This window comes from Eptesicus fuscus, chromosome 22 (assembly GCF_027574615.1).
Source record: "Eptesicus fuscus isolate TK198812 chromosome 22, DD_ASM_mEF_20220401, whole genome shotgun sequence".
In the NCBI taxonomy this organism is placed as follows: domain Eukaryota; kingdom Metazoa; phylum Chordata; class Mammalia; order Chiroptera; family Vespertilionidae; genus Eptesicus; species Eptesicus fuscus.
The window spans coordinates 44010520-44038187 of record NC_072494.1 but is presented as its reverse complement, the minus strand read 5'-3'; the positions used below and the strand labels follow the sequence as shown (position 1 = coordinate 44038187).

The following is a 27668-nucleotide window of genomic DNA, read 5'->3' as shown; positions in this document are numbered from 1 at the left end:
AGGAAGAGCGTTCTTCTTAGATGTTGTTCTTTGTGAGGCTGAGCTGTAGTCTGATGGGACTTCATGTGGTCATTTCCCTAGAACCAAAGGCTGAAGGTCCCTAGTCCGAAGCGAAGAGCCATCTGTGTGCTGGTGCTGTTGGCGTTTGTCTTCCTGAACTACGGACCCATCAGGTGAGTGTGTGGATGTGTTTTTGATATCAACACTGAACATTTAAATTCTTGTTTACTATTTTAGCCCCAGTCATAAGCTAGAGAAAGATGGGTTTGTTTTATTCTCAGAGACGAGGCAGAGGAAAGGTTGGTTCCTCCTTTTCTTTGCCAAGGTCTGGATGGAGTTCGTGGTTTCTAATGAAGGAAGCATAAGTTATCAAACAGATTGCTGGGGAAGCAGAAAAATGAAACCAGGCTGCCTGGTTGACCCGTGACTTGGTTGTCTTAGGCAAGCAGCTGAGTGTCTCCCAGCCTCAGTTCCCTGCCTTCAGGTGGGATAATAATGACGACCTCACCTGCCTTCGTGCTTGGGGCTCGGGCATCAGCGCTGACAAGGCGCTAGGCTGGCCCACTGCCCAGCGAGAAAATCAGCAGTGAGACCGGGGGTTCCGTTTCCAGTTTTGCAGGCTTGGAATGGTGGTCGAGAATCTGAGCATTTGTGAGCATCCAGCTAACGGTACAGAATTTCAGCTCACACACGTGAGAAGCACTGCTTTTAGGCTGGAGTCAGAAGACTGGAGGTCAGAGCGATCCCAGAGGTCATCTTCTCAGATGCCCACCTGCTGTGGCACATTCGACACACACCGCCAGCCGGGACAGAGGGGTCAAGGAGAAGTCGGTCAGGGCCGTGACGCCTGCGGAGGAGAGACATGCAGGTGTGCAGGCTGGTGTGATGACCAGGTGCCCGGACACTTTGGTTGAGTGGCAGTGATAAGGGAAACCCCATAGAGGACGCTGAGTCTTGAGGCATGGCAGCAGTTTGCCAGGTGCCACGCGTGGGAAAGGCACACCAAGCATGTGGTGAAGTGGTCTTACTTACACTTTCAGAAACAGTGACAAATTCACTGTCTCGTGCACGTGGGAGCATGCAGGAGGGAAATCCGGCTGGAGGTGCAGGTGGGGCCAGGTAATGGGCCTCAGACACGGCGTGTACAGGAGAGGCTGACGCAGTCAGCATGTGTGCTGGGAGGAGCTCTCGGGGGGCATCTGGAAAGGACTGGACTGAGCAGAGAGCTGTTTCTGTCCCCACTGCGCGAGTGCTCACCCCGAGGCTCTCTGCGCCGTGTCCTGGGCCGCCTCCTCCGATGCCACCTGCTCTGCCTTTCTCTCCTCCACAGCCCACTCGCCTTCTCACCTTGGCTACGTGGGTGCTCACTCCCTCATGGATTCAGACACACAGCGGGTCCTTCGGGAGCGTCACTGTCTGCCAGGTCCTGAGCAGGGAGCCAGGGGTGCAGGCGCGCAGGAACAGCTGGAATACGAGGAGGAGCTACTAGACGTCACGGGAGATATGGGCGTACTTGTGAAGGAGCCCAGGAGTAACAGTGACTTTGACAGTGGCCTCCCAGAGGCTCCATCAGCAGCCTCCGATGAGCCAGCAGACCATGGCTTTGCTGCAGGGGGAGGGGTGTTGGGAGCCCTCGTGAGTCAATAAAGATTTGAAAGAAAAGGCAGGAAACGTGATCATTGAGTGAAGTGATGATCCCCGGCTGCAGAGGTGCAGAGTGGGGGAGGGGCTGGGTCTCCTTGCCACGAGCAGGTAGCCTGGTCCCTTATGGAAGGAGGAGAAGCTGGCTCCACTCTGTCAGTGAGGTTTGGGTAGGAAACTTAGAGCAGTGGTTCTCAACCTTTCTAATGCCATGACCCTTCCATACAGCTCCTCATGTGGTGGTGACCCCCAGCCATAAAATTGTTTTCGTTGCTACTTCATAACTGTAATTTTGCTACTGTTATGAATTGTAATGTAAAGATCTGTGTTTTCTGATGGTCTTAGGCGACCCTGCTAGCGGTTCTCAACCTGTGGGTCGAGAACTGCTGCTGTAGAGCATAAAACACAGATATTTACATTACGATTCATAACAGTAGCAAAATTACAGTTATGAAGTAGCAACGAAAACAATTTTTTGGTTGGGGGTCACCACAACATGAGGAGCTGTATTAAAGGGTCGCAGCGTTAGAAAGGTTGAGAACCACTGGCTTAGAGGGATAGCGCAGATGGGAGGTAAGAGTGGGACCAGCGTAGTGTGGTGAAGGCCGGGTGTGGGGTGGAGGGGGTCAATTGGGAAAGAAACAAAGGGGAAATCTGTAAGATTTTCAGCAATAAAGGTAAATTTAAAAGAAAAAAAGAGTGGGTGAGTTTAAACACTTGCCTCCTGAGGAGCAGCCCCAGGAGATCGGAGGCGGTGTTCGTGTGGAGATCGTAGGAAACGTTCAGATCTAAAAGCGCGTGAAAGGCTTAGATCAAAGAAAAGCAACCGTGAGGAGAGCTGGAAGGAATGAAGAAATATCAGCACTAACAGGCTGCAGCACCTCCAGTCCCAAGAAGGAAACCGGTGGGAACTGGCCCTGAACCCACACAGCCAGGGCCTGCTCCTTCCCGAGAAAAGTCACACCCACAGTGCGGCATGGGAGCCCCCAGAACAACAGCAACGACTCTGACACTGAAACACGCCCCTGAACCTCATGTTGGGGTGGCCCTGCTCACGCGTCTCCTACTCAGCAGTGGACCACGCTGGCGGCCTCTGCACTGAGGCGCCTCTGGGCGGGGGTCGGCCGGGGGGCAGGAGCCCCAGTGGAACCCGGCTTGTGCCACTGGGAGATACTGACTGAACACCTCCCACATCTGTGGCCTTTTGCAGGCAAGTGTCCTTATGTCTAATTGGCGCAGAAACTGGAGGCTTTTAAAAAAAGGGTTATGCGTTCTCACTGAACTTTCCTCAGGTCCACAACTAAGTCTGGTCAGACAAAGAGAATTTAATCAGAGATTTCCAAAGCATTTGACAGGCAGGAACCTGAACTCTCAATAGATCACATCACCAGGTAAAGCTCATGTTTCAGACGCTCAGTGCAGATTGAACTTGTGTGCTTTATTGGTGTGGGTCCAAGTGAGAAAATCTATAACCCAGGTTTGGCAAATGTGGGTGTGCCGTGGGCACCATTTCCTGAGGCTTTTGGTGATGAAATGTACATACATCTTACATGGAAGGGAGCGAGTTTTGTCGAGCTCATGTGCAGCAACACTGACTAGTCTGGAGGGTCTGGGTTATGAGTAGTCATGCCGAGGAAGGAGAGGAGGTGCCAGGCTCCAGGGAATGCTCTCTGGCTTATTGCTGTGTGGGTGGTGAAGGGGACATCGAGCTGGGTTTGGCACAGGTTCCAGGGTCGGGCACTCCGGGAAACAGTGTTTCTGGCCTGAGAAACGGTGACTCTCCAATGCGCACAACCCTCTCGTGTGGAACTCATTGGGGTGGGTTCTGTGAGTATTGGTCCCATTTTATCCTTGAAGGAACTGAAATGTAATCCTGGTCTCCCTTAAAAATTAACCTGAAAAACCGCCTTCTCTGGAGACCAGGAAGTGTTTTCCTCTCCCTCTCTGCAAGAAGCCCGGGGACTCTGTTTTTGGCAGCATGGTGGCTCGAGGTGCAGAGCAGCCCTGCAGTGCGGCCCACCAGGAGGCCCGGGCCGGCCGGTCCGAGCTTGTGGTGCCTGCGCGGAAGGCGGGGAAGGGCTGCGTGGAGGCCAGAGCAGGAAGGTCACGTGAGCCCGACGGTGCGCTTGCACTGCAGGCGTGCTCATCTCTCAGGGGTTTCCTGACCCTTTGGCCTAGAGTCCGGCGACAGGAAGGAAAGCTCTGGAACCGACAAGGTAGGAAGTCACAGCTGGGCCTCTCCCCGCCCGCCCCATAGCGCTGGAGCGCCCAACACGGCGGGGAGCCCTCGGAGCCCATCTGGGAGTGGCTTTGAGTAGGGTGGAATAAAGCAGGTCTCCCCCAGGAGTTCGTTACCAGAAGCCTAACTCGGGCAGGTGTGACCTACACTGCTGGTGTGACCCCCACACAAACCAGGCATGTCGTGCAGGTGGCCCTGCCTCCTTAGGGCCGTGTCCAAAGGCTTGCTGCCGTCTTTGTTTGATTTGTAAGCTCTGTGGTGGTTTAAGTTTGTCTTCATGACCATTTTGGCGCTAGGCAAGTTGAACTCGTGCCCCAGACCCCGAGGACTAATGCTAATGTCCGATGTGCTGAGATGTCCGGGAGGTGGGCTGGCGGGGGAAGGAGCAGCATTCATTTGAGATGCTTGTGAACTATTTCTTTGTGGAAGGAAGTTGAATTAATTTAAGAAAAGAGGGGGACGTAAGGGAAGAGGAAGGGAAAATAGATTAATGTTGATGGAAAACAGAACTTCCAAAAGGTTCTGTTAGCAACATAAAGTTTGACCAAGAACAAGTTGTGTTGGAAGTACTTCCTGTCTATGAAACGGGATGATGGGGAGCTGGCTGGAGGCACAGGTCTGCACGCACCGGCGATCGGTTGCTTATTGTCAGCGTGTGTGCTGAGCTGTGTTGACGGTTGAGTAATGGTAGGGGCTACAGCTCTTATCACAAAAGCTGGATGTTTTATCTTAACTGTTGGGGCGGCATTTTTGGTTTCCATCTGTGGCTGTACGTTACAATCACCATGGACCCTGACAATCGCTCTCTGAGCCCCACCAACCTGTGGGGTTTGATGGCACGGGCCCAGGTCCCTTGTTCTGAAGGCACTGTTTCCCTCAGGTGGCCCGGCAGCGTGTCCAGCTCTAAACTGCGGAGGTTGGACTTGCGTTGTTTCTATACATTGGCCCCTAGGGTAGTTGGTAGAGCACTTACGCCGTGAATTAGAAGATAAAGTATAGAAGTTGACTAGATCGCTAGACAGACACTCTGTATCTGTAGGTTTGTCTGTATAACAGGAAGTGCCTGACCTCCGTTTGGGAGCGAACAGGAGCCCAGCGTGGCCTGAGCGAGGGACTTCCTCGTCGGGCGGCCTGGGCGGGCCCTGCGCCAGGTGTCCCCGCCCTGCTTTACCGCCCCTGCAGTCCTCTCCCTTCCTGCAGACCACACAGCGGCCCCGGAGGTTGGAAACTGCTGGTCTTCAGGGTGTGGAGAGAGGTTGGGGTTGGCTGAGCCTTCTCCTCGCTTGTTCTGGGTGGGGTGCGGCCCCCTCACCAGATCAGTTTTTGTGGTTTGAGACATCGGACCGGGACGAGGAAGGGGAGTCACACTGTTTGCTTAGGAGACGATGTTAGGAGAGTTGGCCACGCAGGGTGTGGCGCTGAGTCCGATTGTCTGGAACTGGGTGGAAACGGTCTCTGTTCCGTGTCCTGTGCGTTTGTCTGCTGTCCGTTGCTTCACAGGAAGACTTCTAGTTCTTACCCTGATGAGCCTGTCCCCAAATCTGGCTGCATTTCTTTTTTTCTTTTTGTTTGCTGAGCACATTTTGCTGTATGATGTCACTATTGGCTGTGGGTTAAGTCACTGTCATAACTTAAATGTCAGAATTCAAACCATCAACTCTACATGGTTTTGTTAAGCCAGATTTTTAAATGAAACCTAATTCAAGTTCCTGGCCACCAGTACCGCGCACATTATCACAGCGACATGCCAACGGCAGGCATGCAGCACGTCCAGGCGCCGGGGGACCGAGCCCGCCTGCGCGGCTGCCACTGCTGGCGGCCCTCTCCTTCAGACAGGTCTGCAGCAGGCGCTTCTCTTTCCTTTTAGCCTCCGTAGAGTTCATCCTTTGTTTGAAATGTGGCTTAGAGTCTACCGAGTGCAGAGCCGGGCTGGTGTCCTGTACTCCCGCCTGCGTGTGAGTCTGTGTAGGAGGCGCCTCAGGAGTGTCCCTGGCTTTGTCACGTGTGTGTGCCGCGGGCTCATCGGGACAGTCCGTGCCCCGTCACCTGGCGCTCGGCTGCCTTCCCCCGGACTGAGTTGCTGTGACACGGGAAAGGCAGTTGAAGGAGGATCCTCCCTCCTTTGCTAACTTCCTTCTGTGCCCTGAGAGGTCAGTGTCACGCTCAGAGACGAAGGCAGAGATTGTGGGGACCTCTGCTGCCTTCTGGCCGCTGAGGGTCAGTGGAAACGAGGCCGGATGAGAAAACGGTTGAGTGTGCGTTGGACCCTTTGATATGAAGACCACAAATCCCAGCTCACACAAACGGGCCAGTCTGGTTTGCGGAAGTGGCTTCCCGGCGCCACGCTCAGGCCCGTGTCTGCGGGCGGAGCCCCGGGAAGCCGCAGGCTTGGCAGTGAGGGGTGCCCCGCGCTCCGGGTGAGTGGCCCAGCGAGCCTGAGGTGGTGAGGATGGCTTTGAGGGGGAAGATGTACAGGATTTATTACACATGGCTTACGTTTCTCCATGCTTTGCCATTAGTGCCTTTCTTTGTCTCCGGGTTTGAGCTGTGTCGTTGTTTCAGTTCCCATTTGACATTATTTCAAGTGCGTCACCGCGAATGTCAGCGGGCGCTGCGTGCTGTGCGCTTAGACTCCTCGTGTCTGTGTCCTGAACACACACTGCACCGTGTCCTCAGCCGGCGGGTCGCTCCATGGCTCCGCGAGCTGCCGCGAGGGAAGCTCCTGTGCGCCCACGTGGCCCTCAGCCCTTTCTCCAGGTTCTCAGGGAGAGCTCACTTGCTGTCATTTTTCTTTCCGGTTTTTTGTGTGAATTTAAAAATGAGAGATAAATGGAAGGAAAACAGGAAAAGAAGACGAATAGAAGGGGAGATGTGCAGACTACTGTTCATGTTCCCAGTGGTTATTGTTGACACTTGTGTTCTGGATGGTGCAGGTGGGCTGTGTGCTGGTGCATCTGTGCTGGGTCGGGAAAGGTGCTGGTTTTGTGTTGGTTCTGGTAAGCTGTTGATCAAACTCTTACTGTGCGTCAAGTACTAGTCTGTGGACTTTCTATGAATAGTTTCTCCCAGGACTAGAAGGTGAGCGTGACCATCCCCTCGCCGCAAACAGGCACTGAGGTCACAGCTGGTGTGCGGCAGAGCCGGGGTTGAGTCACAGCCGGTCTCTGGAGCCCTCGCCTCAGCCCCTGATAGAGCAGCAGCTACTCGCCACAGGAGTTGGTATTTACAGACAGGAGTTAGGGCAAGAATCCAATGATTTTGCCCATTCCCCTAGTAGCTAGGATCGACTGGGAAAGGAGAAAACATTTATTTTATGAATCTGCTGGATTGATGTACAGGCAGACCTTGGAGACATTGGGAGTTCAAGTCCAAACAGTGTTTACGCTACCCTGTAGCTTATTAAGTGTGCAGTAATAGTATTATGTCTAAAAAACCATGTGCCCGCCTTAAATAAAAACAGCATTGCCGAGCAATGCTGACCATCACCGAAGCCTTCAGCCAGTCCCAGTCTTTTTGCAGCAGCGGGTCCTGCCTCGATGTTGATGGCTGCGGACTGGTTGGGGGGGGGGGGGGGTTGCTGAAGGCTGGTGACTGACCATTTCTAAAAGTAAGATAGCAGTGAAGTGGGCCATGCCGCCTGACTTCCTCTCACAGACAGTCTCGGTAGCACGAGTTTACCGACAGTAGAACTTCTCTCCAAACTGGGGTCAGTCCTCTCAATCCTGCCACCGCTTTTCACCAGCTCAGTTTACAAGAGATTCTGAATCCCTTGCTGTCATTTCAGCATCTTCACAGCACGACCACCAGGAGGTGCCATCGTAGGAAACCACTCCCTGCTGGTCCAGGAGACACGCCCCTCCTCCAGCGCCCTCACGTCTGGCAAACGGTGCCCTGCTGTGCTTGACGCCGTGCCACAACCTTCCGTTTGAAACGTGCAGAATCTGCCAAGCGCCATAACGCAAAGCGCGGCGGAGCCAGATAGGGCAGTAAACGTAACAGGAGAGCGGGCCCTCCAGCTCACAGCCCCTTGGGACATGGGGAACGGTCAGAGGGTGCCTGGCTCAGGGACAGGGGACCCAGGACTTGTTTGCACACAGACGCGTGGACTCCGGCAGCTGAGTGTAGTGTGTGAGTGATCTGTTGCTTCCAACTCCACCCGAGCTTTAAAGGCTTAAAGCAACAGTCCTCTGCTGAACTCAACACCTGCAGTTTGGGGAGGCTCTTCTTTGCTCGTGGCGTGTCACCTGGGGTGGCTCAGTTGGAGCACCCACTTTCATGAAGGCCGAGTCCTCATGGCCAGCAAGTGGGTGCTGGCGCTCAGCAGCCCTGAGCCAGGCTCTGGGCCAGGGGTCTCGGGTCTTCAGCTGGGCCTCTGCAGCGGCTGGCCGTGCTCACAGGGTGGTGTCTGCCTCAGGAGTGAGCACCAAACGGGGGAAGGAAGACTGCTTGCTGTGTCACTGTTCACTGGATGGGGGGGGGGGGGGGGGGCGGGGGGAGAGAGAGAGAGAGAGAGAGAGGTGCTCAGGTTGTTCCTTCTCACTTGCCGGCTGCAGGCACACGGCTCTTCTCGGGGCCTGGTGACCCCGGTGCTGGAAACGGCTGCTTGGAGCAGCGGCGCCAACCTTTCTGACCTCACGGACCACCGGTGGCCGCCGCTGGTTTAAGGGTTGTGGGTTTATTGGTTTTTTTTTTTTTTTTTTTTGTTAATCCCCACCTGAGGATATTTTTACATTGCTTTTTAGAGAGAATGAAAGGGAGAAGGAGGGAGTTGGGGAGGGGGGAGAGAAATATGGATTTGAGAGACACATTGATTGCTTGCCTCCTGCTCCTGCATGTGCCCTGACCGGGGCCGGGGATTGAACCTGCAACCCCAGTATGTGCCCTTGACTGGAAATTGAAGTCGAGACTGGCTGGTGTGTGGGCTGACACTCTAACCACTGAGCACACTGGCCAGGGCTAGAGGGTTGGTTTTTTAATCTTGAGTTGAAGATCTTATTTTTTCAGTCATGCTGCTGCTTCTAGTAAATTACCCAGCATGCTGACTGCAGACGTCACCTGGGAGCCTCCGTGCACAGAGAAGCAGCTGAGGTTTGTAGAATTCCCCTGAGAATTCTGTCATACCTCAGTTGCAGCGAAAAGTCACACAATTTCCTGTTCCTGGATCCGGAGGTGGTAGGGTAATGAGATCACCACCTGTCATTTTTCAGTTTGGAGTGAGTTTTCCTAAAATAAAGATCTGGATTTTTCTCTTGGTGTGAGGTGGAATAGTACAATACATTCATTGCTTTGTTGTTAAAAAGGGTAAAAAGGAATGCCTCCTATGGGCTGGGCATCCTCTTAGAACAAAGCAGAGGTCCCGTGCTCCCTAACTTACATTCTAGTGAGGACAGACAGACGGTGAACTTACCACAAAGAAACGGAGCCAGCTGTAAGCTCTGAGCGAGGGAGTCAAGCAGGCAGTGGTTTCCCAGGCTGGCGCTGCTGGAACTCGAGTTGCCATAGCGATCATCGATCATCGGAGTAGACGTTTGATCCAGTCAAGGCCTCAAGGTGAGATGGCTCCCACAGCGTGTGAGGGGAGGGCCTTCCTGCAGCGGGCAGAGCAGGCGAGGCGGGGCACGTGTGCAGCTTGTGAAGGAAGACGAAGGCCATGTGGGGGGCGGAGGGGGCAGGGAGGAGGCAAGTCCAGGAGGCCTCTGACCTTGAAGGCCTCCCCAGGACCGAAGCGCAGAGCCGCCGCCGGCTGAGCAGAGGAGCACCGACGGCTGACCGCGGTCTCGGCAGGCAGACCGGCCCCGCCACTCACTGCTGTGCCCTCTTTGGACCTTGGAAAACCCTGTGAGATACTTGTTTTCCCCGTTTGACACTGAGGTGGGGGTGGTGGTTCAGAGCCACAGCTTGAACCAGGCCTCTGGCTCCGGGTTCGGTGCTCTCTCCGCTCCTCTGCGTTGAGCGGAAGGTCAGCCTCACCTGCGCTCAGAGTTCACGTGCGGCTCTCGGTCAGCAGCGGCCACACGTGGGCTGCTTTGGGGACGAGAACCAGTTTGAGTCTCCCCTGCTGCAGTGGCTGGACTTGACAGTTTTCTCGGTTGAACCCTAAGAAGACTGGTTTGCAAAGGGCGGAATCGGTTGGGTTATGTGCGTGTTTTGCTCAGCTGCTTGGTATTAAAATTGGGTATCTGAAATCATATCTTAAGGATTAAGTGGCTTCATAAATAATCCAAAAACAGTTGTTGGCTTTTAGCATTTCACAAATGAAAAAGAAAAGTAACAGTTCTTCTAATACTTTTCCAGACCTTTGGGGAAATGGAAATTACTTGTGTTTATTAATCCTTGCACTCCAGACCTGTCGGCCCATAACATGAGCAAGTTTGTTGGATGAGGGTTGTCTTGTGGCTTAAAACTGTTGTGACTCTCGTGGTTTCGAGGAGTGAAGAGCAGCGTGTTCTGGTCCTAGAGACATTCTGTTTTCCTCGTATTTATTACAAATACTGGACAGAACCACATTTAAGCTAGTCATGAAGAGTTTGATTAGATTGCCTTGTTAGTATTATGAACTGTCGTCAATGAATGTACGACCATTACCCTAACCTTCCTGCGACTCCGAGTCATCCCTTTGCATTATGGGACATTTAATTTTCCCCAAATTAGCAAAAGGGGACATCAAATGATGTAAAAACACTCATGCCAAGAATCTAAAAGTCCACATCAACACTAATTGTCTCATATTCTTCTGTCTGTTGTTACTCACATGGTTAAGTTAGTGTGGCTATTTATTAGGGTTCAGGCTTTTACAGCTTTTTGAGCTTGTCCTTAGCTTAAGAGAAGTTTCATTTCAGTACATAAAAATTACAGGGAATGGAGGCCAAATGACAAAAGCAACTTAAAAAATAAGTGAAAAGCTTTAAAAGATTCTTTGTAAAATTTCTTGGTATATAACCTTTCAAAACTACATCCTGGGCCAATGGGTGGTAATAAAGTTGAGACACATAGGCTGTTTGGACCCTAATTTTTGCCTGTCACTGACGCTTGCTTGCGACACTCTGTTGACTCTACAGTGGAGTGTTGTAAAGTCCATTGGATGAGATCTGAGCCCTTTGGCTGAAAGAGTCATGTGACTGCAGCAGCGTGGGCAGAGCGCTGTCGTCAGGAATGACCGTGTGGGGAAGCGTGATCACTGCCAGACCAGTCAGCATCCGGACTGACTCCAGTGGGGTGGCTGCGAGTGATGCCGACGGTCCAGGTCAGGGAGTGGACCCAGCTGGCCCCGCACTCAGGCACCTTCTGTCCCAGCGCAGCTGAGAAGGGATGTCCGGTTGTCAGAGTGGCCGTGATGTCTTCGCAAGATCAGCCCTCAGTAGGCGGGCTCTTCAAAACCTTCAAGTATTAGTAATTCTGCGCTGATTTAATACTAGTCATCCATACACCATGCAAATGGCCACTTGTGATTGTGCCTTCCTCGCATTTGGAGGCAAACGACTGTACTCTGAAGACTGTTTCTTAGGAGCCACAGCCCCAACTACCCTCTTCCCCAGCCTCCTGGTCCTCCCCCTCCTCCCTGAGCAGGTCCGGCCGCCCTCCTCGGGTGCTTCCCTGCGGGTTATAACTCGTGTGGGCTATGTGCCTGGGGACTGGAATAAAGCTCACTACACAATAGGATACTGATGGGCCACGTTTCTAAGCCCACGATGAATGGTTTAGTGTGTTAGAAGTGTTAAATAATTATTGCAATATTTGATATGTGTGTGCATGTGTATGCGTGTGTATTTGTTTGCCTCCAAATACTTAGAACTTATATTGATGAATGAAAGTATTAGGGGTAGAGCGGCGACAAAGAAGTAAATAGGAAATTTTATTTATTTCTTTATTTGTTCATTTATCCTCACTCGAGGATACTTTTTTCCATTGCTTTTTAGAGAGAGTGGAAGAGAGGGAAGGAGGGGGTTGGGGGGAGAGAAAGATCGATGTGAGAGAAACATATCAATTGCCTCCCGAACTTACCCCGACCCAGGGCTGTGGGATCCAACCTGCAACTGAGATGCGTGCCCTTGACCAGGAATTGAACCCATGACCCTTTGGTGCATGGGCCGACACTAACCATGCCACGGTGTGGAACACACTGGCCAGGGCTTAAATGGGAAATTTTTACACATAAATAAAAATATAAGTATTTGGTAAATAATTTTTGTTAGCTTTATTTAATAGCCTGCTTTCTGGGATTGTGAAAGGCTAATGCATTTGGCTGTTGATATACAGAGTAATTTCCATTTCATTTGAAGTAGCTCCTCATTGGAGAATTTCTTATTTCACTGATCTGAGTTTAGAATTTGTTTCTGTGTATGGCATACTTGTTTCTATGTGTATATATAGCAACATGAGTATTGAAAGGATGTAGAATACTGACCTTGTTTAAGCAGCCTATGGATAAGGTACTTTTATACCTCTGAAGTTCATTTTCAGCATTGGTTTTCGTACCTTCAGGGTGCTGGGCTGTGGGTCTGACCACGTCAGCGTGCTGTTCTTGCTCTGTGCCCAGCATTCCCACTGTGTGCTGGGACCTGCGCTTCAGAGCTCCCTGTAGCATGTGTGCATATTTTCATTTACCTCTGGTTTTGCATTTTTAAACATTTAGCATGTTGGAGCAGGATTCCAGGAGAACAAATCCTAGTGTGCACCCTGCAAATCAAAGGAGGCATCTTCTCGGATTTTCCGCTCAGGAGGTGCAAGACCCACCCGACAGCGTCTTCCGGAAAGACAGCCACAGGTGAGAGGGCGTGTGCTGAGCCACTGCAGTGAGGCTGCAGCAGGCCGGGCAGCACGGCTCACCCCTGGGCCACTGTGTGCAGTTCAGTCAGGAGAGCAAGCGGGGCACAGGCCCGGCGTGCATTTACTCACGGTGAAGATTGGTTCTAGGAGCAAGTTTGCTTTCTGAAACCTTTCCCTGTCTTAGAATTCTTGTGGAGATGTGCTCTTAGAAGCCCAGTTTTCCTGCACTGATACACAGGATATACATCATATTACATGTGATCCCTTTAACCTAGTTATGTTATTTACCACACTAGAGGCCCGATGCATGAGTTCGTGCATGGGTGGGGTCCGGCCAGCCGGCCCCGCCCCCATTGGGGTAGTGGGGGCCGATTGGGGGCCGGGCCGGCTGGGGGTGGGAGGTCAGTCGGGGCCCGGATCAGGCTGGTTGGCTGCCGCACTGTGCATCATAGCCACCAGTCATTCTGGTCATCCCGCCTTTCCAGTTGCTGGGCTTTTATATGTATAGATTTTTACACATATAATGCATCTAATTGCTGCTGTATCGTCTCCCCTGGATGTGATGTGATGTGGTGGAATGATGTGGTTAAATCTATTTTTAATTATCAGACAGAATCATTCACACTTGTGTATTATGATCTTAGTTGAATTTTCCTCCTTTGCTACAATTTAATACTGTCTTGGTGAATTTTCATGTAGCTTTCCAATAGTAAAAGACATAATTTTATGGAAGTAGAATTTCTACGTTATGTTAACTAGAAGAAGTTAACCACTTAGTGGAGTTAGTGGACATTTTCAGAGCTGTGCACTTTTCAGTAAGCATTTCCCTGTGTTATTTGGAATTTTAATGAGAGCCAAACGGAGCCAGGTCCTTGACTGACAGCAAATGACTGACGCTTGACGGCCATTGACCTCTCTGAGGTGGTACAGGCCAAGGCCCGTAGGGAGTCCTGCTGATGTTCACTGTTACACTCACACCACTGAGGGTGATTAGTTCCATGACCCTGCAGGCTTTTCTTGGTTTAGCCTTCTTGGGAAAATGCTGGTACTCATTTATTCAGTATCTGTGGTGTGTACAGTATTATGCTGTGTGTGGCGGAGGATCCGGAGAATGGTATGGTGGTCACTGTAGCACAACAGAAATGTGACCGATGCCACGGTGTGGAACAGACAGCAATCCTGACACACCAATTTTAGCGACCCCTTAGCAGTGGCCCTGGCATTGCTAGAGTTTCATAGTGTCTTTAACTTGACTAAGTAATCTCGCCTAGTTTGCCACACATGCCTGCAGTTTCGAGTTCTGTTGTCTACATGAGATACAGCAAAGTGACATTTTAAACTTAATGGTCTTTAGGTTTATGGGAGTTGTGTCCCTTAGGAATGTGTAACTTGTTGATTAGATACTTGATGTATCTAACCAGGTGACCTTTACAACAGTCAGGTGACCTTTACAAGGCTTGTTTCACACCTGTTGTCCACGTTGGAGCAGGTGGCTCCCAGAAAGGCAAGCACAGGTCACCCTGGTTCCACCTGCAGGTCTGGGTGACTTCCAGGTACTGACAGTGTTCACAGTAGGACATGAAATGCACGCCCTCTCTCTGACCCCACCACTGTCACCACTGTCCGTGCAGAGTAGGGTTATGTAGGTCAAAATGAAAGAGATTATAGATTTTTAAGCAACTTGGGAGATTTAACTCCCAAGATATCAGTCCAGTAATTGATGTTCTTGCTTTTATCATTATAAATGCTGAATAAGAAATACCAAAAGTTTGCAAAACTTTTGAAATATGGATTTGTTTTTAATGAAATTTTATATGTTTTATTTGTACTCTGCCAGGACACTTGTCTTTATTTATTTATTTATTTATTTTAAAATCTTCATTGTTGAAAGTATTACATGTATGCCCCTGTTTTCCTCATTGACCCCTTCTAGCCCTCCTCTGCCCCCTGCCCCAGGCCTTCACCACCTATTGTCTGTGTCTATGGGCTGTGCATAAATATATGCACCCAAGTTCACTTCCCACCCATCCATTCTCCCCCGCCTTACCTGAGATTCCTCAGTCTGTTTATGCTTCTATGTCTCTGGAAATATTTTGTTCATCAGTGTATTTTGTTCATTACCTTCCACATATGGGTGAGACCATGTGATACTTGTCTTTCTCTGACTGACTTACTTCCCTTAGCATGATACTCTCCAGGTCCCTCTGTGCTGTCCCAAAGGGTAAGAAACCCTTCTTTTTTTTACTGCTGTATGTTTTTCCATGGTGTAAATGTACCACAACATTTTTCTCCACTCATCTACTGATGGGCACTTGGGCTGTTTCCAGATCTCAGCTATTGTACATTGTGCTGCTATGAACATAGGAGTGCATATATTCTTTGTAATTTTGCTGCCTATGGTTTCTTCCAGGTTTCCTATGTACAATATCATGTTGTCTGTGAATAATGAGAGTTTTCATTTTTTTTTTTAGTTTCTATTTCATGGTGTTTCTGTTTTCTTGGGATATATTCCTAGAAGTGGGATCACTGGGTCAAACGGCAGTTCCCTTTTTAATTTTTTGAGGAAACTCCATAGCGTTTCCATGGTGGCTGCACCAGTCTGCATTCCCACCAGCAGAGTACTAGGGTTCCCTTTTCTCCACATCCTCGCCAGCACTAGATTTGTTGATGGTAGATTTGTTGATGGTAGATTTGTTGATGGCAGCCATCTGACAGGCGTGAGGTGGTACCTCATTATTGTTTTCATTTGCATCTCTCTGATGATCAGGGACTTTGAGCATTTTTTCTTATGTTTCTGGACTTCTGTATGTTCACTTTGGAGAAGTGTCTATTTAGGTCCTTTGCCTATTTTTAAAATGGATTGTTTATCTTCCTTTTGTTAAGTTGTATGAGTTACTTATGTATTTTGGATATTAACCCTTTATCAGATGAATCATTGCCAAATACGTTCTCCCATACAGGGGGCTCCCTTTTCGTTTTATTGATAGTTTCTTTTGTTGTGCAGAAGCTTTTCATTTTGATGTAGTCTCATTTATTTATTTTCTCCTCAGTTTCCTTTGCCCTAGGACCGTGGTTGGCAAATTGTGGCTCACGAGCCACATGCGGCTCTTTGGCCCCTTGAGTGTGACTCTTCCACAAAATACTACAGCCTGGGCGAGTCTATTTTGAAGAATTGGCATTAGAAGAAGTTTAAGTTTAAAAAATTTGGCTCTCAAAAGAAATTTCAATCGTTGTACTGTTGATATTTGGCTCTGTTTGCTAATGAGTTTGCTGACCACTGCCCTAGGAGATGTATCTGTAAACGTATTGCTTTGAGAGATGTCTGAGATTTTGCTGCCTATGGTTTCTTCCAGGATTTTTATGGTTTCCCGAATTACATTTAGGTCTTTTGTCCATTTTGAGTTTATTACTGTGTATGGGGTAAGTTGGTGGTCTAGTTTCATTTTTTTGCATGTATCTGTCCAATTTTCCCAACACCATTTATTGAAGAGACTGTCTTGCCTCCTCTGTCAAATATTAATTGACCATAATGGCTGGAGTCGATTTCTGGGGTCTCTGTTCTGTTCTATTGATCTATATGAACGTTCTTGTGCCAGTACCAGGCTGTTTTGATTACCGTGGCTTTGTAGTATAACTTGATACCTGGTATTGTGATTCCTCCAACTTTGTTTTTTGTTCTCAAGATTGCTGCAGCTGTTTGGGGTCTTTTTTGTTCCATATAAATTTTTGGAGTATTTGTCCTAGTCTCGTGAAATATGCTGTTGGTATTTTAATAGGGATTGCATCAAATCTGTAGATTGCCTTGTGTAGTATGGACATTTTAGCGATGTTGATTCTACCAATCCATTAATATGGTTTATTCTTCCACTTGTTTATATTTTCTTCTATCTCTTTTTTCAACATCTTGTAGTTTTCCAAGTACAAGTCTTTTACCTCCTTGGTTAAGTTATTCCTAAGTATCTTAATTTTTTTGTTGCAGTGGTAAATGGGATTGCTTGTTTATTTTCTCTTTTTGATAATTCATTATTGGTGTATGAAAAAGCCATCGATTTTTGGGTGTTGATTTTGTATTCTGCTACATTGCCAAATTCATTTGTTATAAACATAGTAGTTGTTTGATGGAATCTTTAGGGTTTCCTATGTACAATATCATGTTGTCTGTGAATAATGAGAGTTTTACTTCCTTTCCAATTTGGATGCCTTTTATTTTTTTTCTTCTTGTCTGGTTGCTGTGGCCAGCACTTCCAGTACTATCCTATATAATAAAAAGGTAATATGCAAATTGACCCTCACACCCTCGCACAAGATGGCCGCCCCCATGTGGTCAAAGGTGGCCGCCACAAGATGGCTGGCAGGGAAGGGTAGTTGTGGGCAATCAGGCCAGCAGGGGAGGGCAGTTAGGGGTGATCAGGTCGGCAGTAGAGGGCAGTTGGGGGAGACCAGGCCAGCAGGGGAGAGCAGTTGGGGGCGACCAGGCCGGCAGGGGAGGGCAATTGGGGGTTACTGGGACAGCAGGGGAGGGCAGTTGAGGGCAATCGGGCTGGCAGGGGTGCAGTTAGGCATCGATCAGGCTGGTAGGGAAGTGGTTAGGGGGTGATCAGGCTGACAGGCAGGCGAGCGGTTGGGAGCCAGCAGTCCCTGATTGTGAGAAGGATGCCTGTAGGATCGGGCCTAAACTGGCAGTTGGACATCCCCTGAGGGGTCCCAGATTGGAGAGGGTGCAGGCTGGGTTGAGGGACCCCCCCCCACCTCAGTGCACAAATTTCATGCACTGGGCCTCTAGTTCTATATAATAAAACCCTAATATGCAGATCTACCAAATGGCAGAATGACATGCACTGACCACCAGGGCGCAGATACTCAATGCAGGAGCTGCTCCCTGGTGGTCAGTGAGCTCCCACAGGGGTAGCGTTGCTCAGCCAGAAGCCGGGCTCACAACTGGCGAGTGTAGCGGCGGCGGCAGCGGGAGCATCTCCTGCCTCCACTGCAGGTGGGAGGTAAGGAATGAGGGGTCCCAGACAGCGAGAGTCCCAGACTATGAGAGGGATCCCGGACTGTGAGAGGGCACAGGCCGGGCTGAGGCCGCTCCCTCACCCCCACCTCCCAGTTCACGAATGTGGTGCACCGGCCTCTAGTGGTGAATAAGAGTGGCCATCGCTCTCTCGTTCCTGTTCTTAGGGGAAATGGTTTTAGTGTTTGCCCATTGAGTATGATGTTGGCTGTAGGTCTGTCATATATGGCCTTTATCATGTTGAGATATGCTCCCTCTATTCCCATTTTGCTGAGGGTTTTTATCAAAAATGGGTGTTGGGTTTTGTCGAATGCTTTTTCTGTGCCTATTGATATGAGCATGTGATTTTTGTCTCTCAGTTTGTTTATGTGATGTATCACATTTATTGATTTGCGCATATTGTACCAGCCTTGCATTCCTGGAATAAATCCCACTTGGTCATGGTGAATAATCTTTTTAATATATTGCTGGATGCGATTTGCTAATATTCTGTTGAGGATTTTAGCATCTGTGTTCATCAGGGATATAGGCCTGTAATTCTCTTTCTTTGTAGTGTCTTTATCTGGTTTTGGAATCAGGATAATGCTGGCCTCATAAAAAGAGCTGGAAGTGTTCCTTCCTCTGGGATTTTCTGGAACAGTCTGAGGAGTCCAGGTGTCAGTTCTTCTTTGGATGTTTGGTCAAACTCCCCTGTGAAGCCGTCCGGACCTGGGCTTTTGTTCGCTGGGAGTGTTTTGATAACTGATTCTATTTCATCAGTTGTTATTGGCCTATTCACGTTTTATGATTCTTCCTGATTCAGTTTTGGGAGATTGTATTTTACTAGGAATTCGTCCATTTCATCCACATTGTCCAGCTTGTTGGCATGTAGTTGTTCATGGTATTTTCTTACAATTCTTTGTATTTCTGTGGTGTCAGTGGTTACTTCTCCACTTTCATTTCTGATTTTATTTATTTGGGTCCTCTCCTTTGTTTCTTGATTAGTCTGGCTAACAGTTCATCAACCTTGTTTATCCTTTCAGAGAATCAGCTCTTGGTTTATTGATCTTTTGCATTTTTTTTTTTAGTTTCTATTTCATTTATTTCTTCTCTAATCTTTATTATTTCCTTCCTTCTACTTACTCTGTGCTTTTCTTGTTCTCTTTGTAGTTCTTTAAGTTGTAGGGTTAAATAGTTTTTTGTTCATTTTTCTTTTTTTTTTTTTTTGAGGTTGGCCTGTAGTGCTATGAACTTCCATCTGAGGACTGCTTTTGCCAGGTTGTTATGTGTTCATTTTCTTTTTATATATATTTTATTGATTTTTTTACAGAGAGGAAGGGAGAGGGAGAGTTAGAAACATTGATGAGAAAGAAACATCGATCAGCTGCCTCCTGCACACTCTCCACTGGGTATGTGCCCGCAACCAAGGCACGTGCCCCTGTCCAGAACCAAACCCGGGACCCTTGACTCCGCAGGCTGATGCTCCATCCACTGAGCCTAACCGGCCAGAGCTATGTGTTCATTTTCATTTGTTTCCAGGAAATTTCTTTCTTTCTTGATCTCATTGGTAATATATTCATCTAAAATAATAAAAGCATAATATGCTAATTAGACCTGACGTCTTCTAGACGACCTTCTGGATGAAGCCGGGGCTGTGAGGGAAGCCCAGGTCCCAGGTGCCTGTCGGTGGCTGCAGGGAAGCCTGGGTCCAGGGTGTCGGAGGGAAGCTCGGGTCCTGGGTGCTAGAGGGAAGCCGGTGCCAGCAGCCGGGGGAAGGAAGGCCTACTCTTGCACGAATTTCATGCATCGGGCCTCTAGTTGTTTAATAACATGCTATTGAGCCTCCATGAGTTTGAATGTTTTTGGGTGTTTTTACTGTAGTTGACTTCTAATTTCATTTCACTGTGATCTGAGATGCTTGATATGATTTTAATCTTCTTGAGCTTGTAGAGACTTGTTTTGTGTCCTAACATGTAGTCTATCTTTGAGAATGTTCCATGTGCACTTGGGAAGAATGTATATTCTGCAGCTTTGGGGTGAAATGTTCTATAGATGTCAATTAAATCCATCTGAAAATGTGTTATTTAGAGTTATTATTTCCTTTTTACATTTTTGTCTGGAAGATTATCCAGTGAAGTCAGTGAGGGTTAAAGTCCCCCACTATGATTGTATTGTTGTCGATCTCTCCCTTAAAGTCCTCTGGAAGTTTTTTTTTATATATTAGGTGCTCTTATATTGGATGCATATATGTTTACCAGGGTTATGTTCTCTTATTGGATCGATCCCTTTAGTTTTATGTAGTGACCTTTGCTGTCTCTTGTGATGGCCTTCATTATGAAGTCTATTTTGTCGGATATGAGTATTGCTACTCCAGCTTTTTTCTTTTCCATCTGCATGGAAAATTTTCCCCATCCCTTCACTCTCATCCAGTGTGTGTCTTTTGTTCTGAGTGGGTCTCTTGTAGACAGCATATAGTTAGGTCATGTTTTTGTATCCATTCAGCTACCCTATGTTTTTTTTTTTTTTTTTTCTTCACCTCTACACTGTGCTTTTATGCCATTTATTCCGCGGGCCGTAGTTTGAGGACGCCTGGCTTAAATGGTACTTTCTCTGAGAAGTCTTTCCTGATCCCTCTTTTTCTTCTCAGTTCCAGCTACTTTTCTCTGTCATGGTACCTTAGTTTTCTTCCACTTTATCAGTGTTGGAGATCATGGAAGAAAGGAAATATACCCCACCCCGGCCCGAGTGGGAGCCGCCGGCACGCGAGGCCGGGCTGGGGCGACGCACCCACCGCGCGGCCGAACCGAGGCGAATCCGGGGCGCGGGGCGCCGTCTCGGGCCCGCCGCCCCACAGCGGTCCGAGCGGTCCGGGCAGCGGCGGCGGCCGCGGGGCCAGGCCTCCTCCCCTCCCCCGCCGCACCCTACCCTATGTTTTTTGATTGGAGCATTTACATTTAAGGTTATTGTTGACCAGAAGCCCGATACATGAAATTTGTGCACTCGGAAGGGGGGTCCCCTCAGGACTGTCCTGGGTAAACGAGAAAGGACTGTCCCCCCATGAAGGCTTAAGCCAGGACCTTCCCTGACTCGAGGAATCCTGTTTGCACTGCCCTTGACTCTGGAGCTTTATTTACTAAGATTTTACCATCGAGTGCCCCGCCAGCCCCTGGAGCTCGGGCCACTTCAGGGTGGTGTGGACCTAATTGTCTCCAGATGGACGCTGGCTGAGTGTCTCTTTTCCTCCCCTTCAGCTCCACCCAGACTCTTTCCTGGTGTTTCTTCTATTGGATTTTTCTTTCTTTTCCAAAGAATATTTTGGCTGATAGAACAAAGCCAGTCAGCACAGATGTGCAGAAATCATTACTAGAGTTTATCACATGGAAATACAATTATAAATCAGAAATGTATTTTCCAAAGCTGTTTTGGACTTTTCTGATGGACGACAGCATTTGTACTTCTGTCAGTGTGCAGACCTGGTTTCTGAAATAACTCCCATGTGACGGGTCTTTGTTCTGGTTGTCAGTGTGGCCGACGGCTTCTGCTGGCGTTCGGAATTTACCAAGTCCGAGGCAGACTTTTCCTTCTCCCTCTACCATTGAATTTAGGCGCTCAGCTTTGTGAGCGCAGTCATTGCCTGTGTAGACCACTGTTTTATTCCAAACAACCACCGACGGCGGAAGAAAGGCCGTGAGTCACGTTGCAGGGAAGACTAACCTTAAGTTACTTTCCCCTCGGCCAAGTTATCTCTGTCCGGGGGCCGGCGGCCCAGCGTTGCCAAAGCCAGTGGAAACGTGTGCTCTGCTGCGTGTTCGAGTTCCAGGCTCCTTGTGGCACCTCCTCTGTCCAGGCCCGCGGTGTGGGCTGTGAGCTCTTCTGTCCCCTCTCTGCCTGGGAGCCTGTGCACCACCTAGCACCCAGTCCAGGCCTCTGGGTCCCCTCTCAGATGGGCTTCCCTCCGGGCTGCCGAGCGCAGCAGTTTCCACGACTTCTCCGTGTTAGCCTTGCAGAGCGGACACATGCACTGTGGAGATCTCGGCCCTCTCCACCCTCTGCCACCGGCCACTTCCTGCAGCAGAAGCTCTGACTCCTCCCTTTCCGCAAGTGCTGTCGGTAGTTTCCAAAAATTACCTTGACGGGGCACCTGCCTTCATCTTCTGTGCCACCCTCAGTATCTGTCCTCAGCCCCGCCTGGCTCACCCAGTTCTCTTCTGACCGTCTCTCAGCCCCCTGTCTCCGTCAAATCCACTTTGATACAGTGGTGAGGAGTCATCATAAATGGAAATAAATCCCTTTTGTGGCTTCTCATTAGGTTAGTAATTCCTTATCATATGTGCCTCCCTCACTTGCTCAGCTCTTGGCGGGTGAGTGGTCTCCTTTACATTCCTTCAACTCGCCTCTTCCCTCCGCCTGGGTCTCCTTCCGTCCCAGCTCTTGCACGTTTGTTTTCTTGTATCTGGCCCATCTTCCACATCAAGGTCTTGAGGGTTGAGACGCCATTTCTCATGTTTCCAGCTGGATTCCTAGCACCCAGCACAGTACCTGGCACTGAGCTGGTATTCAGTAAATATTTGTGGACTGAATTAATGAAAAGCATGAATCTAGCCATGTCCAATTTTGTGTTAATATTTTTTCTTTCTTGGTTTTAGCATATCTAATTTTCTAAATCCAGAGCATCATATGTAGAGAAACTCCAGACAGATCTAAGATTTCTTAGTGAGGAAGGTTTAAAGAGCAAACTGGGGAGTGATGTGCCCAGTTCTGGTTCTCTCTTCACCTTGGGCTCTGCTTCCTACACGCCCCCCGGGTATGAATGCATAAGGTGAAGATCAGGGTGACACTCAAGGTGAAGATCAGGGTGACACTCAAGGAAGTCTGCTTTTTAAGCTAATGGGATAGCTGGTTAACGTCACCCTCGTGTTTTTCAGCGATTCAGATTCTTCCGTGATTCTAGATTTTATGCTCAGCTTCTCAGTGCTTTCAGTTTTCTCCTGAACACAAGTATGTTGTATGACCCTTCCTCCCACACACTGTTTTAGGGAGACTGTTCTGTTTGTTGTCACAAGGTTGTGAGTGACCACAGAACTTTAGTCCTGGTACATGGTGCTGTCCTTCCTGTCAGTCAGCAGGGATTTCCCTCAGTTTCCCCGTCGCTGTGCCACCTCTGCCCCAGTAGCACTGTGTGTGCCTCGAGCTCACTGCACACATGAGCCATGTGTTATTACATGCTCTGGTACATAATAATTGCTCAATAAATGGTGTCTGATAAACAGCTTACAAATGACATTTGTGATGTGTGTGGTCTATACTTGCCTCCTTTTCTGTTACATTTGCTTCTATCTTATAGTATGTTCTGTCTGTTACGTTTTTGTTTTCATAAAAAGTTAATACTAGCGATAGTTTCCTTATTGCAAGTTCTTGGGAGTTTAGGGTGCAAGGAGAGACGTGTGTGCTTGTTTGTTTCAGCTACGACCATTCTGTCTCCAACGACAAAGCCCTGATGGTGCTGAGTGAGGAGCCAGTGCTGTATCTCCCACCCCCTCCGTGTCAGCCGCTCATCAATACCACAGAGTCCCTCAGGTCAGTGGGCCTGTGTTTGCTTCGGGACCCAGGAAAGGATCGGTTCAGATCGAGTAGCTGGGAGAATCTCTCAGTTGCTCGTCAGGTAACCACAGGCATGTCTGGTGTCCCCACCAATGGATCAAGGTGGTGTGCTCATTCCATGCGGTGGTATTGGGGGTGCAAACTTCAGACTTCTCCTTCGAAAACCAGGGTGATTTAACTAATAATAGAGGAATTTGCAAATTGTCCGGGACGCTGTCATACTAACAGTAACAACCAGCAGGCTGCCTGGGGCGACAAGGCCAGCAGGGGGGTTAGTGAGGGACAACCAAATGACTGAACAGCAGGCTGCGTGGGGTGACCAGGCCGGCAGGGGGGGCAGTTGGGGGCGACCAGGTCGGCAGGTGAACAGTTAGGAGCCAGCGGTCCCGGATTGTGAGAGGGATGTCCGACTGCTGGTTTAGGCCTGATCCCCAGCAGTCAGACATCCCTCGTGGGGGCCTCGGATTGGAGAGGGTGCAGGCTGGGCTGAGAGGACCCCCCCCCCGCCGTGCACAAATTTTGTGCACCGGGCCTCTAGTCCTCGCTAATAAAAGCGTAATATGCAAATTAACCATCACTCTGCTACATAAGCCACACCCACCAGCCAATCAGGGCGAGTATGCAAATTAACCTCAACCAAGATGGCTACCAGAAGGGAGGCTTGGGTTTCCCCGGCAACAGAGGAAACCAAGCTTTCCACACATTCTGGCGAGCCCAGGCCTCTACTCTAGGATACAAAGTTTCAATTATAGAAGGTAAACAAATCCAAACAGAAATGGCGGCAACCATGGATGGAGCAGGAGGCTTGGCTCCACTCCAGGGTACAAAGTTTCAATTGTAGAAGGTAAATAAATTCCAGATACCAGGGCCTCTGCTTGGGTCGCCAGGGGGCGTGGCTGGCCTGCAAACCACCACAGACCCCTCGCTCAGGCCGCCCCACGCCCCAAGGGAACCCCCACCCTGATCTGGGACACCCTTCAGGGCAAACCAGCTGGCCCCACCCGTGCACCAGGCCTCTAGCCTATCTAATAAAAGAGTAATATGCAGATTGACCAACACACAATATGGCTGCCCCCATGTGGTCAAAGATCCTGCCCCCATGTGGACACAAGATGGCCACCACAAGATGGCCAGCAGGGGAGGGCAGTTGGGGAGGGACCAGGCTTGCAAGGGAAGGCAGTTGAGAGGGACCAGGCCTGCAAGGCAGGGCAGTTGGAGGCGATCAACCCTGCAGAGGAGGACAGTTAGGGGTGACCAGGCCGGCAGAGGAGGGGGAAGTTGGGGGCAAACAGGCTGGCAGGGGAGCAGTTAGACATCAATCAGGCTAGCATGGGAGTGGTTAGGGGGTGATCAGGCTGGCAGGCAGAAGCAGTTAGGGGCAATCAGGAAGGCAGGCAGGCGAGCATTTGGGAGCCAGCAGTCCTGGATTGTCAGAGGGATGTCCGGTGGGATTGGGCCTAAACAGGCAGTCGGACATCCCTCGAGGAGTCCCGGATTGGAGAGGGTGCAGGCTGGGCTGAGGGACACCCCCCCCCCCCCGCCCCTGTGCACGAATTTTGTGCACGGGGCCTCTAGTGTTAATATAAAAATTCAGGTGAGTGTTAGACTGGTGGGTGGTAACCCCCCAGTGGAAGGGCCCTTTTCCTCATGAGGAAGGTGATCATTGGCATACACGTGACTCTGCAGACACTTCCCACCGTGCACTTACCTGCTTCTCCCTTATTTCTTGTTCTGTGATTTTGGACCCTGCCCTTGAACTTCAGAAACTGCTAATGTTTTTATGTGACTAGTAGTGACCCACCTTAGTTAAGGAGATATGGTCACACTGCTTCTCAGCTGCTCCTGAGGAAGGACAACAGAGTGCAATTCCATCAGAACCAGGCTCCGTACATTGCTGGGTGGAAAATTGGAAAACTGGGATTATAGTACCTTGACATTCCTTTTTCCCCAAGCATTTGAGCTCATTCTTTTCCTTCTCACAAGAGGATGGGTTTCAGAGGCTGCGACGCACAGCTGCTGCTGGGAGCTGCGCCTTCTCCATTGCGCCTGTCTGTCTCCACTGCGCCTGCCTCCACAGCGCCTGTCTGTCTCCACTGTGCCTGTCTCCACTGCGCCTGCCTGTCTCCACTGTGCCTGTCTGTCTCCACTGCGCCTATCTGTCTCCACTGCGCCTGTCTCCACTGCGCCTGTCTGTCTCCATTGTGCCTGTCTCCACTGTGCCTGCCTCCACTGTGCCTGTCTGTCTCCACTGCGCCTGTCTGTCTCCACTGCGCCTGTCTGTCTCCATTGTGCCTGTCTCCACTGTGCCTGCCTCCACTGTGCCTGTCTGTCTCCACTGCGCCTGTCTGTCTCCACTGCGCCTGTCTGTCTCCACTGCGCCTGCCTCCACTGCGCCTGTCTGTCTCCACCGCGCCTGTCTCCACTGCGCCTGTCTCCACTGTGCCTGTCTCCACTGTGCCTGTCTCCACTGCGCCTGTCTGTCTCCATTGTGCCTGTCTCCACTGTGCCTGCCTCCACTGCGCCTGTCTGTTTCCACTGCGCCTGTCTGTCTCCACTGCGCCTGTCTGTCTCCACTGCGCCTGTCTCCACTGCGCCTGTCTGTCTCCACCGCGCCTGTCTCCACTGCGCCTGTCTGTCTCCACCGCGCCTGTCTCCACTGTGCCTGTCTCCACTGTGCCTGCCTCCACTGTGCCTGTCTGTCTCCACTGCGCCTGTCTCCACTGCTCCTGTCTGTGTCCACTGCGCCTGTCTCCACTGCACCTGTCTGCCTCCATTGTGCCTGTCTCCACTGCGCCTGCCTCCACTGCGCCTGTCTCCATTGAGCCTGTCTGTCTCCATTGTGCCTGCCTCCACTGCGCCTTCTCCACTGTGCCTGTCTCCACTGTGCCTGTCTCCACTGTGCCTGTCTCCACTGCGCCTGTCTCCACTGTGCCTGTCTGTCTCCACTGCGCCTGCCTCTGCTGCACCTGTCTCCATTGAGCCTGTCTGTCTCCATTGTGCCTGCCTCCACTGCACCTGCCTCCACTGCACCTGCCTCCACTGTGCCTGTCTCCACTGCGCCTGTCTCCACTGTGCCTGTCTCCATTGTGCCTGTCTGTCTCCATTGTGCCTGCCTCCACTGCACCTGCTTCCACTGCGCCTGCCTCCACTGTGCCTGCCTCCACTGCGCCTGCCTCCACTGTGCCTGTCTGTCTCCACTGCGCCTGTCTCCACTGCTCCTGTCTGTCTCCACTGTGCCTGTCTCCACTGCACCTGTCTGCCTCCATTGTGCCTGTCTCCACTGCGCCTGCCTCCACTGCGCCTGTCTCCATTGAGCCTGTCTGTCTCCATTGTGCCTGCCTCCACAGCGCCTTCTCCACTGTGCCTGTCTCCACTGTGCCTGTCTCCACTGCGCCTGTCTCCACTGTGCCTGTCTGTCTCCACTGCGCCTGCCTCTGCTGCACCTGTCTCCATTGAGCCTGTCTGTCTCCATTGTGCCTGCCTCCACTGCACCTGCCTCCACTGCACCTGCCTCCACTGTGCCTGTCTCCACTGCGCCTGTCTCCACTGCGCCTGTCTCCATTGTGCCTGTCTGTCTCCATTGTGCCTGCCTCCACTGCACCTGCTTCACTGCGCCTGCCTCCACTGTGCCTGCCTCCACTGCGCCTGCCTCCACTGCGCCTGCCTCCACTGCGCCTGTCTCCACTGCGCCTGTCTCCACTGAGCCTGCCTCCACTGTGCCTATCTTCTCCATTGTGCCTGTCTGTGTCCACTGCATCTGTCTGCCTCCACTGCACCTTCTCTACTGCGTCTTCTCCACTGTGCCTGTAGTGGCCCAGGAGCAGGAGCAGGAAACACTTTCGTCCTCCATTTATATGTGAGAGGCATTAGGCTATGGTTTTCTTTGAATTTTGATCTCATGACTGAGGAGGTTAGCATATAGCAATTCATGTCTTATTAAAAACAACTGAACTTTAAGTATCTTAGCTTTTTCAATTTAAAAAGCAATGTTGAATCCTCAGGCACTTGGCATACTCTTTGGAATCTATAGAATGTGGTTAAACTTATTTCTAAACGGTGAGACATTTACTTCTGTGTAATGTGCGAAATTAATGAAGCTGTTTTACAGGTTAAATCATGAACTTCGAGGCTGGGTTCACAGACACGAGGTGGAAAGGACCAAGTCGAGAAGAATGACGAACACTCAGCAGAAAACACGCATTCTTCAGGTGGGCTGCGGCTTGTCTTCCCAAGGGCTGGTGGCTGCGGGAGGCTCCCCAGCTGGATGCTCTGCCCCTGGAAGAAGGGGAAGCCTGGCCCTTAGCTGCCTCCCCGGCCTCCTGCGCTCCCTCTGCAGGCCGCCAGCACGGTCAGGCTGCGTGCTCCCAGGTTTCCTGTGCAGCCCGCTGCTGTTTCCTGCTCTCGCCCCAAACTGGCTTTTAAGACATCCAT

The 27668-nt window shown here is 50.3% G+C and overlaps 1 protein-coding gene across 4 annotated transcripts in view; it reads left to right on the top strand.

The window, feature by feature from the left end:
• ATF6 (activating transcription factor 6) overlaps positions 1 to 27668 on the top strand; it is a 157689-nt gene that overhangs the window by 55905 nt on the left and 74116 nt on the right. For all 4 annotated transcript variants that reach the window (XM_054712282.1, XM_054712281.1, XM_008153159.3 and 1 more), the window contains exons 10-13: positions 82 to 173; positions 12513 to 12644; positions 23100 to 23213; positions 27346 to 27445. In XM_054712282.1, coding sequence (XP_054568257.1) covers positions 82 to 173; positions 12513 to 12644; positions 23100 to 23213; positions 27346 to 27445 — 438 coding nt within the window. The remainder of the gene's footprint in view (positions 1 to 81; positions 174 to 12512; positions 12645 to 23099; positions 23214 to 27345; positions 27446 to 27668) is intronic.